General features: G+C 37.7%; 1 protein-coding gene across 1 annotated transcript in view; it reads right to left on the bottom strand.

Moving 5' to 3' along the window:
* The window catches only part of Fbn2 (fibrillin 2), a 240,570-nt gene that overhangs the window by 80,411 nt on the left and 144,210 nt on the right, over window positions 1-15,949 (bottom strand). The window contains exons 17-23 of the mRNA XM_004631315.1: window positions 14,011-14,064; window positions 12,127-12,252; window positions 10,557-10,682; window positions 5,470-5,589; window positions 1,394-1,531; window positions 796-846; window positions 201-326 (exon numbers count right to left, since the gene is read on the bottom strand). Of these exons, the coding sequence (XP_004631372.1) occupies window positions 201-326; window positions 796-846; window positions 1,394-1,531; window positions 5,470-5,589; window positions 10,557-10,682; window positions 12,127-12,252; window positions 14,011-14,064 (741 nt within the window). The remainder of the gene's footprint in view (window positions 1-200; window positions 327-795; window positions 847-1,393; window positions 1,532-5,469; window positions 5,590-10,556; window positions 10,683-12,126; window positions 12,253-14,010; window positions 14,065-15,949) is intronic.

Here is a 15,949-nt window from a genome sequence, read left to right as displayed (position 1 = left end):
CAACTTTCCATATTAGGCAGAAACTCTTTTACCTAAATACATTCCCTTTTAAAATACTCTGGAGTAATTTCCCCCTAAATATCTTATCTGAAGTAGGTTTTCTCAAGTATGGACTCAGTGATGTTGGACTGGCCAATGACTAAAGGAAGAAAAATCATGGCTGGATTCTACCCTAAAATACACAAGTGCATAAACCTTACCCAGACATACGCGGCCAGTTCCATCCAAAGTAAGGCCTTCCGGGCACTCACAGTGAAAAGATCCTTTGCTATTGACACAGCGACCATTTGGACAAACGCCAGGAAACACCTCGCACTCATTAACATCTGCAGGAAAATGCAGCGAGCAGAAGGATAAATATGTTACAAACAGAAAAACAGGTGTGGCCTCACTTCCTATACAGCATACTCAACCTACAATGCAATGTGGATTATTATTTTAGCTAAGCAAAAATATTCCACAACCCAGTCACCAGCATTCCTAAATCACCAGCTGTGAAAACGACTGCAGCCTTGCCTATCCATAATAATCAGCCCGGACAAGCTCCCTGCCAGCTGTTCTGTGCCTTAAAGCCTGGTGGTGTCCTTACAAATGTCCCCAGCTACACAAAGAATCAAAATAAGAAACTACGCTGTTTCCTGCAGCGGTATGCTAATTCATCTGTGGACTATGTTGAGGATTTCACCTGACATTCCAGTGTTCTGGAAAATGCTAACTGTCTCCAAAGCTTGAGAGTAAATATGAGCAGGATGGACTGCTGTAAACATTGACATCATCATCCAAGAACACACTCACCTTCACAAGTAACCCCTTTAATCCTGGCAAATCCTCGCGGGCAAGCTGTATCTGGAAGGACAACAGGACAGGTGTCTCCTTTATTATGAAAGGACACCAAGTGTCTCAAGTTCAATCAATAGTGTAACAGAATTATAAATCAAAGGTGGGGCTGTAGGGGCTGAAGACTGCAGTGGTCCTTTCTTCAGTTCAGTTAAGCACAAGGCTGCTGTGCTGAATGACTGCACTGGTGTTGCCCCATATTGAGACTGTGCTCTCAAATTTTCAAGTGAACTATTAGTAAACAGAAGACTTAGGGAAAAGAGTTACAGACGATCGGGACACGTGCAAGTGAGAAGACAAGAAGACAGGCCACTAAGCATCTAGATTCCAATTAATTTCCCTTCTTGTCAAAAATGTTCAGGTCTGCTGATAGGATGAGGGAAAAGCAAATATGAAGTGCAGAAGGTGGGTGACCTGAGCCAAGGAGGGCATAGTTGAGGAGGGAGGGCATGCGATCTTCTGGTACTGCTCACTACAGAAGAGCAGAGTGCAAGCCGTGCCCCCGCTGAGGGTCTGCAGCAGCAGGGAGCCCGGGCGGCCTGGCTCTTGTTCCTACCTAGCTCACAGCGCTCACAAGGGCTCCCCCACGCAGCTCCCAGGGTGGCGCAGCATTCAGATTTCAGGGTGGCTCCGTTAATATTCACCTCGCAGCGGTTGTCCTGGATGTTGAGCCAACATGTCCCTTTCAGGCTGTCTGAAAAGGAATTGGGGAGGTTGGAGGGCCTGCCTCAATGAAGAAAATAATAGTGCCTTCGTGCACACTAAAGGGAGTTCTTGTAGTATTAAAAAAAACAGAAGGGAATTAATTTTTTAAAACCTTCCATAATAGGTCCCTTAAACACAAATGTACAAGCATTTCAGTGTCTTTTAGTGACCAAAATGAATCCCTGGTTTATCATCTTAGCCACGAGCACTTCAACTGTATAAACTATAATAGGAACTGATAATCCTGGCTGAACTATTGGCAGGCACTTCTTTATATATTCATTAAAACCATCTTCAGAGGTAAGAGGAGTCTGCAAAGGAGAAAAACGGGCACACAGAAGTCATCTCACCCAAGAGCATTCAGCTAGTAGTGTCAGCACTGAGACTGAAACCTGCAAAGTGTGGCTCTAGATCTCCACTCGGTGGTACCATGCTTTTTGACTGCATCAACAAACCCACTGCTATTATGGATTACTGGACTATATTGGATTATTTTGCTGAATTCATGCACCTACAATATTTAAATGGCAATGGAATATCAATCTCTGACAAAACTAAACCTAAAAAGGGGATACAAATGAAGGACCATTTTGTATCTGTATGTACAAAATAGGATAGATATACAGCTACTTCCTCTTAGTTCAATGAGAAGAAAGATTTGTACTGACAGTGTTTGGACAGGATATCATGTCTGCATCTTATACTATGAATAACTACTATGAAGACAACAACATGCAGTGTATTAATCGTTGAAACTGTCATACTAATCGGCTTTGAAACTGTCTCATTGCTATTTGTTTCCCAATAAAATTAATATAAAAAGACTGTATCAACATTAAAGATTAGAAACCCATTGATTTGTAATTTCGTTTGTCTCACTCATCGTACACACACACACACACACACACACACACGGATCTCAATGTTCAAGGGATAGTTAACTCCAAGAAAGTAAAGCAGGTGCAGCAGTTTGCAAATAGAAGGAGGAGAGGCACCATCACTTCATCCACGATGTTCAGAGAAGTCCTGACTCATAATGTGACACAGCATCAGAAATATAAGGAGAACAAAATGTGGAGATCTGACTGAGCACTGTTCCCACCAGAGAGCACATAGAGGGGCCCTCAGATGAGTGCATGCTCCATACATACAAACAAGAGGCAAGACAGCATGGCCTTGGTGCAGAGGGTGAGAGGCAGTTCAGTGAGACAGTAAAAGCAGGAGCAACAGAAGCTCTGTGACAGAGGTCTTGGCAAGGACTGTAGCTCTCTCTCTCAGCGTGTGGAAAAGCAAAGGATTTCTAGTCAGGGTTTCCAGCAAAGTGATGACATGTGCTGACTAGTATTCATAAAGGACTACCCGGTGACTATGGACAAAAAACTGCAGCACAGCAAGGATGTGTTTATGTGAGTGTGTGTTGGGAGGTAAAGCAAAGATTATAGTAATGGTCAGGAGAAGAAGAATGGTGATCTGGGTGCTCATGGTGGTGGTGATGAATGGCTGAAATACAGTAAATGTCCAGAATGCCTTATGAATTTTATGCTGTTTGAGAAGGCTTTCAGGCTGATGCCAAGAATCTGAGGGTGGCAGTTGGAAGAATGGATTCGCCATTTGTCATGTTTCAGTGAAATATAGATTCAAGCAAGAAGACAGGACTTCGGTTTTACACATGAAATGTTGGAGATGTTGGAGGGACAATGGGTGGAGATGATTGCAGAAGGGTGGAAACATGAGGCAGGAGGAGTAGGGAGATTGCGGATGGAGCCATCCATCTGAGAGTCAGGGCAGAAGGCCATGGAAGCATGGGAGTATGCAGAGAAGCCAAGAGGTCTACTGCGATTGGTGGGAAATCCCCACATTAGGTCAGAGGGCAGCAGGATGAAGGAGATTGAGCAAAGAAATGGAAAACATGGGTTGGAAATGTGAAGGATAAGAAGACAGTTGCTCCTGGGAGGTCATTTTCTACTTTTAAATGAAAGTAGAAAAATTCATGCCTAACATTAAAAAATACTATGCAAATTTCTTTCTGAGTGGCTCTAGGCCAAAAAATTCTAATTTAATCATAATAAATGATCAAAACAAAATTCTCTTGCGATGGAGTGAGTGATGTGTGTACTAAGCACCACCAACTGTCTAGGGCAAGGAGTGAGAATAGACACTTAGAAAACTGACAGCAATGAGGTCACTGTATTGTCACTTCTGTGTAAGCTGTGGACAGAGTCCAGGCTGAGGCCAAAGATGAGGGATACTTATATTTATCACCCAAGCCATCAAACCAGCGGATTCAGTGCTGAAAGGACTCATCAAATTTTTTGTTCTACTGTATTTAATGATATCAGTTCCAAGTACTTTTCAAGTACTGTATAGAATAATTTTTAATCCTTTCAAAATTTTGAGATCTGGATACTGGAAAAGGAAGCTGCATCCTAATCACTATGTAGACTCACTAAAAGTCCTCAAAAGTACATGCATAATTTTCCTACATTTTATTGTTTCTTTTTTGACTAGAATTATCTTTTAAAGGGAAATAGAAAAACTCATGCCTAACATTAAAAAATACTATGCAAATTTCTTTCCGAGTGGCTCTAGGCCAAAAAAATTCTAATTTGATCATAATAAATGAAAACACAAAACACACTGATGTGTGTTTAGTTGTTGGCAATGGGAAGAATGATGTAATTATTTGGGAATAAAAAAATCTTTGTTTCATTAATAACTATGAGGACAAAAGGCCAAATAATAGAAGTTCATACGATGAAGAAACAATTGAGACATCTTTGATGCTCAAGTGGCATACAGATTGAATTTTTTGAGGCATTAATTGATTCATGCTGAGTTCCTTTGCATAGCAAATTGACTCTGTCTCAGCTGGAAACTGTGCCTTAACAAAACTGTTTCTGGCTCACCCGTTCAACCTGCTCCCTCCCACCACTGCCCAGGATTCTATAGGAAAGCAACGCTCCAGGCAGGTGGCAGCATCGGCCAGGCTCAGACTGTGGCAGCTGTGCCTCACTGGTGACTGAAAGCCTAGGTCCAGAGAGAGTCTACATCGATCATTTTTCACTTGATCACTTCTAGTCACGTAACAGTCGGGTACTCCAGTTTAGCAATCGGGACAACTCTCAGCATGCGATTGTACCTCACATATATGCTAAAAATTCATTTTGGCTAAGTCACAAATCTACACCCCTGTCAATTACTTTTTAGCATTTTATAAAACTGAAGCTATGGATTTACTTAAGGTTAAAGGTGGCGTAGAGGTGGCCTAGCGCATGGAACCCCTGCCAGTAATAGCCAGGAAGGACTACCCTGAAAACTGATGTGCTTACTAATCCTGAATTTCTCCTTTCAGTAACAGATCAGACTACATTGTGTTACACACATCCTGTATTATTACCAAGAACTGCCCTTAAATACTTTGAGTCACATTAAAAGATGTCAGTTTAGAAGGTTTGGAATCTTCTTCAGAGTTCTCAAAGCAAGAAAATGCTTATTTTCTCTTCCATGGAGCCCATAAACTCATGATTGATATGAGAAAGGAAAAAGTAAATTCCCTCTTTCTGTTTAAAGTTCAAAATCTTCAAATTTGTGACTTGTTAACTGAATCCAAGTTCCAACACATTTTTATGATAGAAGGTTGTTTATAAAACAGAGGCAGCAGGGATTGGATTGTATTGATGCCTAAGGCATTTTTTGGTGAAAGAACACACACATGTGCCTGGTATGGAAATGCTTATAACTTATAGCACAATTTATCTACTTATATGAAAGGAATACTTCCTGGAATCTAAAAACAAAATTAAAATGCTGCTTCATTTATGGTATTATACTTTACTCTTACCCTGTTGTTTTTATCCAAGGCAAGGCCTTAGGTGTGTGCTTATCTTTGCAATGAAACTCAATGTTGGTACCATGTGTGACTCTTACCAATACAGATCAATCCTGTGGAGCTGAGCTTGCTGCCAGGCGAGCATTCACAATTGAAAGACCCCAGGTTGTTCCTGCAAGCCCCATTGGCACATGGGTTGCTTTCACATTCATTTATATCTGCAGTTCAGAAGGAAAGATTCTGTTAGAATGGCCATGTATTTCTGGAGAATATTATCCAACAAGCCATGTTATGCCAGAATGTCTGCTAAACTTGGCTCTTACAATTTTAATATGGATCTACAAGGCATAAAGTGAAAGGGCAATAGGGACATGCATGTTACACATCTACAAGAACGGGGACTCAGAAACACTACAGGAGACAGCCCATAGTCTGGACTATAAAGGGCTCAGTTTGTGCTCTTTTAATACAGTCCTCCAGCTCCATGAAGTGATGCATTTTTCCCTCTTAAGAGAATGTAATTACAGGTGCAACATGCTGTACACAAACAAAGCTTGGTTACTCCTATCACTTATGGTCCATGAGACTTTGAAGACAAAACATCACAGTGCTGGCTTCAACTCCAAACTCCTGGATCTGCCTCAAGATATAAAGACAGAAACTTAAATGGTGGTACAGAATTCTCCTCTGGTGTCTATCCATTTTCCTCTTTCAGTTTTACATGTTTAGCTTAGTGCATTTTTCAACTAATACAACTAATTTTATCAAAATAAAAAATCTAGAGTTGTGGATATAACTCAAGCATGCTTAACATGTGCAAGGTCCTGGGTTCAGGTCTCAGGACTCACCCTAAATGTTAGGAAAACATGACCAAGAGAGAGTAACTACACCCAACAAGCCTCTGTAGTCAGTGATGTGATCTGAGACATAATCAAATCATATACCCATAATTTAAACAATTCCTGTAGCTGCTCAGAACCAAACAGAATTACAATATGCCTATTTCATCGAGAGGTGAACTAAAGAAAATCTCAAGCCTGTATAGTTAAACAGTTTAATCTTTGAGCTAATAGAAAATAAATATGAGGTTCAGTTAATGTACTCAAGAAAATCTTAGTTTCTGAAGAAACTCAACCACGGTGTTTAAAGAAGTGGCACACAGACTTCTTTTTCTACTTGGTTAATTATCTGAAACAGGTTAACACACCTCAATATATTTTGTGTTGGACAGTCCGGCTTCTCAGTGCACCAGGATACTTTTTCTCCTCTACAAACTTCTTTTAATTTAATGTAAAACTGTTTCCTATTTTAAAAGAGCCTATGAACAAGTAACAAGAAGACTTATGCTTACTCTGAAGGGTCTCAAGTCAAACACACACCAAAGTGATTTGGAAAAGGCTGGATTCACCATTGATGTTGAAGCTGGTATGCTTGAAATACAAATGTAAAATACCAATGGAGAAGACAGGTAGTGCTCCTGCAAAGTTACTCAAGAAGTATGTTTCTAAGCTAATTAATGAAACAAATGGAGGAGAGATAAATATATTTTGCTTCAAGGTTAGTTGTACCAAATTTTTTTCTTAGAAAATAAGAGCAGGTTTCATAAATACAGTACAGATTTACAGGGAAAACATGTATTCCAGAGAACTGAAATTCTTTCTTAAAAATGAAACAGAAGGGATAATGAAAAGGGAAGCATATAACTAATCTAAGGATACAGCATATTCATGAATTAATTTCATTTATGAAAGGAAACTCGAAAATTGCCAATATCATATTTTAGAAACTATGTAAAGTAAGCTATGATGAATTGAAAGACTATAAATGTATGCAATGACAACTATAAATATCAATTATTTAGTTTTCCTTTAAATACAATGTTTTTATGTTATAAATGTCATGGAACCAGGAATTGAAACAGTTCACTGTACATTCCTGGAAATAAACTTCAAAGCACATCTGGTTTACATTTAACTAGTTATGTCACTGGAAACACAATCTAAACCACAGTACTTGCTGTAAAAATGTTAACTTTCACAGACTCTCAGAGCTCAAACAAAAATGTAAAATAAAGTTTTTGTAACTTCAGTCTGAAATATAGAGGAGCTTTTCTCTATCATTGAAGCTATTTGTCACACATCTAAAATAGCCTATTAGAAACATCAGTAACCAAGTCAGTAGTGCAAATAGATACCTTTTAGAGAAAGTGAGAATTTGTACTGAATCTGCTAATAATTCTCAGTCTAACTCGGGAAATTAGTTCAAGAACAGAATGAAGAGAACTGACTCAGATGGACAGACTTACTGTATGTATGTGTGCCGTAAGGGAGACGAAACCTCAAGTGGCCAGCATGTTTTCTTTCTTTCTTTTTTTTTTTTTTAAAACAAAACACTTAATAAAATGCAGAAAGTGGTGAGTAAAAAGTGAGGCTGTTATGTGGCTGCCTTTCCCATTATACATACTTCTATCTGTACCAGTGTGATAAGGTTGGAGTCAAAATATCTCTATCATTTCTGTTTTCTATAGCATGAACTTTCCTATGAACGACAGATTTAAAAAAACTTTAATGGGGGCCGGGGAGATGGCTCAGTAGAATAAGCGCTTCTCTGGCAAGCGCCAGGACCAGAGTTCAATCCCCGGTTCTGGAAAAAAACCCAAAAAACAAAAAAACAAAACAAAAAAAAAAAACCACAACAAACTTTTATGTTAAAGAGAAGGCTCAGCTCTATCAAAAATGAGTACTGGTTAAAGAAACAAATGCATGTCACTCTTTCTAATCCTCTCTGTTGCCTGATTTGCTATTGATATGCTTAAACATTTATACGATCACTTAATATTTGGCTATTAAACATCATCAGCTTCTACTCTTAACTGCTCACATAAGTGGGGAGTCTTCAACTTTACTTCTTTGGCAGTTTAGCTCTCAGTACCTTCAACTTTATCTTACACACTACAAAGGAAGAAGAATGCCTAAATAGTCACTGACAACTCAGGGTCCCTGCCACACAGTGAGATACCACTCATGTTAGCTTCCACTCTGTCTTTGTCTCTCTCACAACAGCACCAGGGAAATCACTGGATGGTGAAAGCAGTCATAATACAGTAGTGCCTCAGCTCACGAACTCAATTCTTTCCATGATTCTGGTCACAGAATTCATTCCATTTGCAATCAGAACCATGGAGTGAATTCTGTGGCCACAACTGTGGAAAGAATTAGTTTCATGGACCAAGGCACTAGTGTACTCAACAGCCCCTCGCTCAGTCAAGATGAAATCCAAAGCTCCTCTGGCTCTCAGTGTCTCCTGAGACTTAACAGATGCACATTCTCTAACATACAATAGACAACAGATCAACGGCACTGAGAATGAAATGTAAAAAGTCAGGAAAAGCAGAAACTTCAGAAATTCCATTTCCCATCCCTCCACAACATGGCTGGATGACTTTTTTTTTTCACAGAGAACTTTTCTCAGGGCAAGAAGGATAATGAATGTTAGAAATGGGAGTGGGAACCAGAAAATAAGACTCTGTAGTGGCATGTTTGAGAAACCAGAGCTGGTTTTAAAACAGACTGAGCTGGGCATGGTGGGCATCACAGCACTCAGGACACTGAGGCAGGAAAGTCACTGTGAATTTGAGACCAGACTGTGCTACAAAGTAAGTTCAAAACCAGCCTGAACTACATAGTGAGTCCCTTTCTTATAAAAACTAGGAAAAATAAAATAAAAGACTAAGTAGTCCACATATACCCTCAAGTCTTACGAGTCCCTGCTCATCAACAGCATAGAGGAATCTTCAAGTACTTCTGGGAACTGATGAGTAGACCACTTAGTGGAGTGTCTACAAAGCTGCTGGACAGTGAGGGAAACAGTTACCACAACTGGGTTTAGAAAAATGAGGTTCTATGTTGGGGTTTCCTTTTCCTTTTTCTTTCTTTGGGCTAATTACTGTTTTGCTGTGGTCCCTTCAAATCAATCCAACTTAGACTTGTATTTTGTTATTGCATTTCATTGACTTCAGCAGAGTCATCTATGGTTTGGCAACTTGTTCAATAGTTCTTATTTACTTCTATTCAGAAGAATGCTTTGAAATTAAACAGGAAGATGAAGAGAGAATGCTAACATCTTTTTTGCATAATTTTGCTATTACAGTTTTGTTTGGCTACGGAATCCCCAAGAAACAAATACTTTGACAGATAAGGAGAAGACTTTCCACAACAACTAAAGATGAAATCTTTCAAAACAAGTTACTATTCAGAAGTGGTAACTGGATTTGAGAATGTTATGGGAGCCTTTTATAAACTCACACAGGGTGACTTAAAATAGGGACAGTGACTAGTAGTCATGCCATGGATTATTCTGAAATATGTCAGACATACTCTGATCAAGATATAAAAGCATAACCAAATGCATTCATCATTTAGCCAGTGTTTCACTCAAATAAGGATTTTCATAAGCATTTAACTCATTCATATGCCTTCGACTATAGAATAAATGTAGCTAAAAGAAAGGGAAGATATTTCTAAACACAAATGGGTAGTTAGTAAACCCAAATGATACTTCTTAAGATTCCCAAATGGCATGGGAGTGCAAGGAGGAGAAAGGGAAATAAAAAGTATCAAGATGTAACGTGCATAGGTACCTGTACCTCACAGTGAATATGAGGACTATGTATCGGAAACATGTTCTGTAATGTTTTCGGCTACCGAATAAAAGGACAATTTTCTCAGACTATAAATTTCACTAAAGTCATGAAGTATTTAGACCCAAAATATTTCATTTTTTTTATATCCTTATTTTACAACTAAAATGCCTAAGAGTTTTGTCCCTGAGATTCAGGATCTTGGATCAATCTGTCACAATGGTTGTAAAATGGGGAAACAAACAGAAACCTGATATTTTGTTTCAGTAAATAAACAAGATGGCTCCTTCCACTCTTGTTTTTTCTATTGACTTTAAAATATCAGTTCCAAAATGTTGTTGATATTGTATCTGAGTGCAACAAAACAGTGTTTATAAATTGGGTAGATGTATGCTATTTTGGAAACTGCTAGATTAGCCAGCAGATTATAAAATAAAGAAAATATTTACACAGTGCTCTTTCAACTGCACTGCTTCATTACTGCAGTTGACCTTTATGCACCTCTGGGTATGCCCTGCTCAAACATGAGCAGGACGGAGTGCTTACCCTCGCAGGTCTCTGTCTCAGTCCGGAACACGTAGCCAGGGGGGCACGTGCAGCTGTAACTTCCGGGTGTGTTCCGGCACAGGCCGTTGTCGCAGAGCAGTCTGTTGACTAAGCACTCGTCGATGTCTGAAGGCAAATGTTGGCAGAGAGCAGAATTTTGTAGTTAAACATGCGTTATGGCAACCCCGGATATTTTATCTCCATTTGGTTCTTTTCCCTCTCACCCTTGTAACTTAATTTCTTTCTGCCACAGTGTTAGCAAAATGTATTTAGTATTCAGGTGGGGCAGTCTTTGCTGGTGGATATGTTTAAGAACTTCTGGAGTCCTTGGAAAATGTATAGTTATTGCAATGGATGTGTCATTATTTTATTCTCCTTAATTTATTTTTTTTGTTCTGGAATGGGATTATATTAGATATAATTTAAAGCAGTAATGAAAAATATTAAAAGGCTGAAATAATTTTCTATATACTTATGTATAAGAAAGATTACATCTAGTATTTTTTTCTAATTAAAACTATAAAAATAATCTGTTCAGCAATAGTTAAAAGGTATTCACTAATTTCCCATTAATTTTTCACCTCAGAAACAAAGAGCTTTGCCAGGAAGATTTGGGAAGCATGTTGTATACTGCTTTGAGAATCAGAAGAGCCTAGAGAAGATTGAGTAAGCCTTGAGTTTAAAGAAACTCATGCTGAATTCTGCATTAAATCTCTGCACTCTTGTTTTTGCAAATATAGTTAGTGACACCAAGAAATAAAAACTGTAGTTTGGGTAAAAATTTTTCTTTTACTTAAAGTCATAATGTTAGTCTTTCAAATAACAATTATCTTTTATCAAACAATAACCTGACAATGTTAGAAAGGCATTTTCTTTAATTCTATCACCACTGATACTTATCTTTTATGATTTATCAAATCTTTTTTTTTTTTTTTCAGAACCAGGTATTGAACTCAGGCCCTTGCGCTTGCTAGGAAAGTGCTTATTCTACGGAGCTATCTCCCCCTGCCCCCCCATCAAATCTTTTTTGATATGCATGTTTTGTTCCAAATTTGAATCTTGAACTTTATTCTAAAAATTAAATTGTGCTTTAAGGATTGTTATAAAACTTCCCATAACTGTACAATGTTTTATCAAGTGACTGCATCACAATTTATTTTTACTCATTAGTTTCTGCTATGAATTTAAGTGTTTCTCTTGCAAAAGCTTATGCTGACATCCTAACCCTCAGGACATCAGAATATGATTTTACTTGAAATCAGGGTTCCTAAGGATGAAATAAAGTTAAAACAAGTTAAAGATGCACCAATCCACCATGTCTGATGTTTGTAAAAGGAAAAATGTGGATGGACAAATAAGTCATAGAGGGAAGATGACCAGAAGACACATAGGCAAGGATGGCCATGTTGATCCAATGGGCTTGTTTTTGATACATATTGTACATTAGGAAACAAGGAAATGGTAGGATGCTTAGTTAAACATATGCTTATATTTTTATTTCTTCTTTCATCTATGGATAAAGGGTGTGTGTGTGTGTGTATGTGTGTGTGTGTGTACACGTGTAACTCACCAATGCAGTTTCTTCCAGAGGCATCTGGTTCATAGCCACTGTTGCAGTTACACCGGTAACTGCCACGTAAGTTTTCACAAATTCCATTGGCACATATGTCAGGATCCAGAGCACACTCATTGATATCTGGATTAAATGGACAGAGTTTAATATTCATGGACATTTTATTGTTTGTTGATAAATGCAAGTCTAAAAACAAACATTCAATATATGAAACATTTAACTGTGCAAAGCTACAATCTGCCTGCTTTTCAGAAGAGAAACAGGAAATAAAACGAGTCAATGAAATTGAGGAATATATATAGGTCAGGTCAGTATTAAGTCAAAAGAAAAACGAAAAGATCTAGCAAGAATTCAAAGAATTAAACCATGCAATATGTCAGCATGTATTATAATATTAATCAAAGAAATTTATAAGCTCTTGGCTCAAAATCCAAAGGAAAATTTAACGCTTAATTAAAATATATATTAAGACCTATATAATTTATATAGGTCTTAATGTTTTAAAAATTTATTTATTTAGTACAGGGTCTCACTATGCAGCTCAGACTCATAGTGATGCTCCCCATCTCCGTCTCCCCAGTGCTGGGATCACAGGTGTGTGTCACCACGCCTGGTTCTGGCGGCCGGCACGGCCTGCCCAGGGTTCTGCGGCTGGCCTGGCATGTGGCATCAGAAACTGAACTCAGGTACTTGTGCTTACTAGGCAGGCACTTACAAAGCTGACCTATCTCCCCAGACCCCGTATGGTTCTTAAAGGCATACAGTATTTCTGTTTTATTATCATCTTTTGCAGTTGAGTAAGTACTATGACACGAACTGTTTCTCATTGCTGGTAAGTTGAAATGAGTGGGCAGCGTGCTTTATACACGGATGCTGCAAAACTTAATACTCTACTGTTACAAGTAAACGTGACTGCTAGTCTCTGTCACCCTAGGGCAGGAGCTGCTGGGGACTGAGGCATCCAAGAAAGCAACCATTTAGCAGCATCCAAAAGGTGGCTGGCCCTGGTGGCGGGGGAGGGGGGCACATTCACAAGGAATTAAAACAAAACAGGAGACCTACAGTCAAATTCTGTTCACTGCTAAATTCAGATGGCTACTGTTTTTAAGAAGCTGGGAAACTTCCTTAAATACACTGGAGATGCCAGCTGTTTCATTTTATATTTAGAAAAAATATCCTTTAAAAGGACTGCATCTTTACTCTGACTTCAGATATTCATGTGAAAATACAACATAACTGTAAATTTATCTATAATTTGTCTAAGCTCTTTTCCAATATGAAAGTAGCAGAATATATATGTAAAGTTATTAGAGTCTTACAGCTCTATTTAAAATGAATCTCCATATATGCTAAAATGAAAAGCTTTAAAGTTATAAACATACACAACTTCAGATTTAAAAAATTTTGGAATATTCAATTCTAAATATAGTATTAGGATCTAAAATAAAAAATAAGAAAAGGAATCACTAAATTATTGAATTTTACTTCTGTAGTTGGATAGAAATATTTTATTATTCTTAAGCATAAAGGATGTTCAACTATTTTAAGACAGTATATCCTGAACTTGATTCATGTAAAATATCCTTTAAAGTTAGCTATTTTCTAAACCTATCTTATAGCATCACTAAAATCGACAACTACACCCTTTCTTTCTTTCTTAGATAACTGCATCCATAAATCATGGGTGTAATTTGTTAGTGATATTTGTAACAAAGCATATTTAATGGATAAATATTTATCCAAGATGAAAAGTGGTCATGTGGAAAGAATCGTTTAATAATCTCATCTTTACTAGTGTATTTTCATAGTAGACACAATAACATGTGAACTGTAACTACAGAGCTATGCAACCACTGTAAATTGAGAGTTGAGTAGTGTTACCTCTTCCGTCCACAGTGATCCCTACTCCACTACTACAAAGGCCATGGAATTCAGCTGTACGATAAAAACAAACAGAAAAAGTTAAAACTAAATTACACCTGTTTCATACACAAATCATTTAGATAACTCCAAAGGCACTCTTCAGAAAAATTGAGTGCATTAGCTTTTTTTTTTTTTTTTTTTTTTTTCGGAACCGGGGATTGAACTCAGGCCCTTGCACTTGCCAGGCAAGCGCTTATTCTACTGAGCTATTTTTCAGGCCCCTGCATTAGCTTTTGTGATGAAAAAAAAATCACAGTTTTCCATTATATAAATAAAATCCCCATACACAGATATATGTAAAAAAAGTAAATAAAAATCTCTTGCAAACACCATTTTAAATAACAACCAAATACAAAGTGTATTATAGTGATGAACTTTTAACTTGGCTCTTTTCTTCAAATAGTAAAATACAACATCGTTGAAACTTACATAACCTATTTGCTTAGTGTTTCGTATTGTTTCACCATTTTACAGCTAACAATTTTGTAACCCCACAAACCAGGTGCTATTGTTTTTGCTCTCTTACAACAGAGAAAACTGGACTCAGAGAAATGTAGTGACTGCCCGAGGTCACAGAGACCTTGAAGTGGGGAGTGGGTGTGTCCCCGGCATGCCTCGTCAATATTCCGTTTAATAAGCCATATATCCTATTCTCAGTTATGTGGAGGCTTCAATTCTCTAATTTCCTACAATGAAATCAGGTTTATCTAAATTCGATCAACTACAAGAAGTAATATGAAGTTCACTTATATTACTAGGACATACACTTACAAGTAAAATTTCTCAGACTTTCTGTCGCTTTTATCAGGGCTTCTGGGGCTCTCTGCCTCACTCTGACTGCCCTGTCATTGGCCACGTGAGAGGACCCTCTCTTCAAACCTGCACCACCACTGACAAAAACCAACTGCTCACAACTTTATCAACCTGATTTAAAAAATGCCATCTCATTTTATTTATTTGAAAAGTGGGCACCTTTTTATAGGAAATCAATCACTTGTGTTTCCACTTTGGGCAATCTTATTTATGTATATTACACTTTTTAAAAACACAAACGACTTCAACTTTCCTTATTGATTAACATAAATTCTTACCAGATTAAGGGGTGCTATATGAAAGCCTTTTTCCAATTCAGATATAAACTTTAGATTTCAGTGTCTGCATTTAAAGACCCTCCCAACTACAAAATTTAAAAAAATGTATTTTTTAAAATATAAAAATCATTTGTAAGATTTAATGTAAGGGGCTAACTTATTTTTCCCTCAAAATTATCAACAATATTCATTGCTTGGTTAATTTTCCTTTATTGATCTGAAATGTCCTTATGTGTATGAAAGAGGGGAGAGAACCTCTGGATAGAGCCCAGGGCTTCGGGCATGCCGGTGAACAAGTGCTCCACACTGAGTTCCAGCCCTACAATGTCATTTTTTATCATGTCCTATATTTTCATTATTTTATCTTAGAGCGATGAAAAAGATAAACGTAAGAATGAAACTGAGTTTCAAAACAGGTTCGTAGGACAGTTACAATTGTTGACACATTGCTTATTGTCTTGATAATTTTTCAGAGTAGAAGACACCGGCATATCTTGTCTATGCAATATTAGCACAAAACTTTCTTTTCAATGAACTAAGAAACTAGCTTAACTATATTTTCCCTTACTTTTTCCTTTTTTCTTTTCTTCCTTTCCCTTCTGCCCCATCATAATTTGTCCTTTTTGAACAATTTCTTCTCAATTCGCAGTGCCTATTCTACTTTATGGATCTTATTTACTTGCTCATTTTCTCACATGGGTTAAACAGTATTGGTCTGATTTATTTCATTTTTGACTATGGTCTCGAGATGCCGCCATTTACCTATGAAAGTCTCTTGTTTTGTCTTCCTTTATGGCTGAAAAGTA

Source organism: Octodon degus, unplaced genomic scaffold (genome assembly GCF_000260255.1).
Source record: "Octodon degus isolate 3935 unplaced genomic scaffold, OctDeg1.0 scaffold00040, whole genome shotgun sequence".
Lineage (NCBI taxonomy): Eukaryota > Metazoa > Chordata > Mammalia > Rodentia > Octodontidae > Octodon > Octodon degus.
Note: the sequence above shows the minus strand (reverse complement) of the source record. Positions and strands in the feature narration are given on the sequence as shown.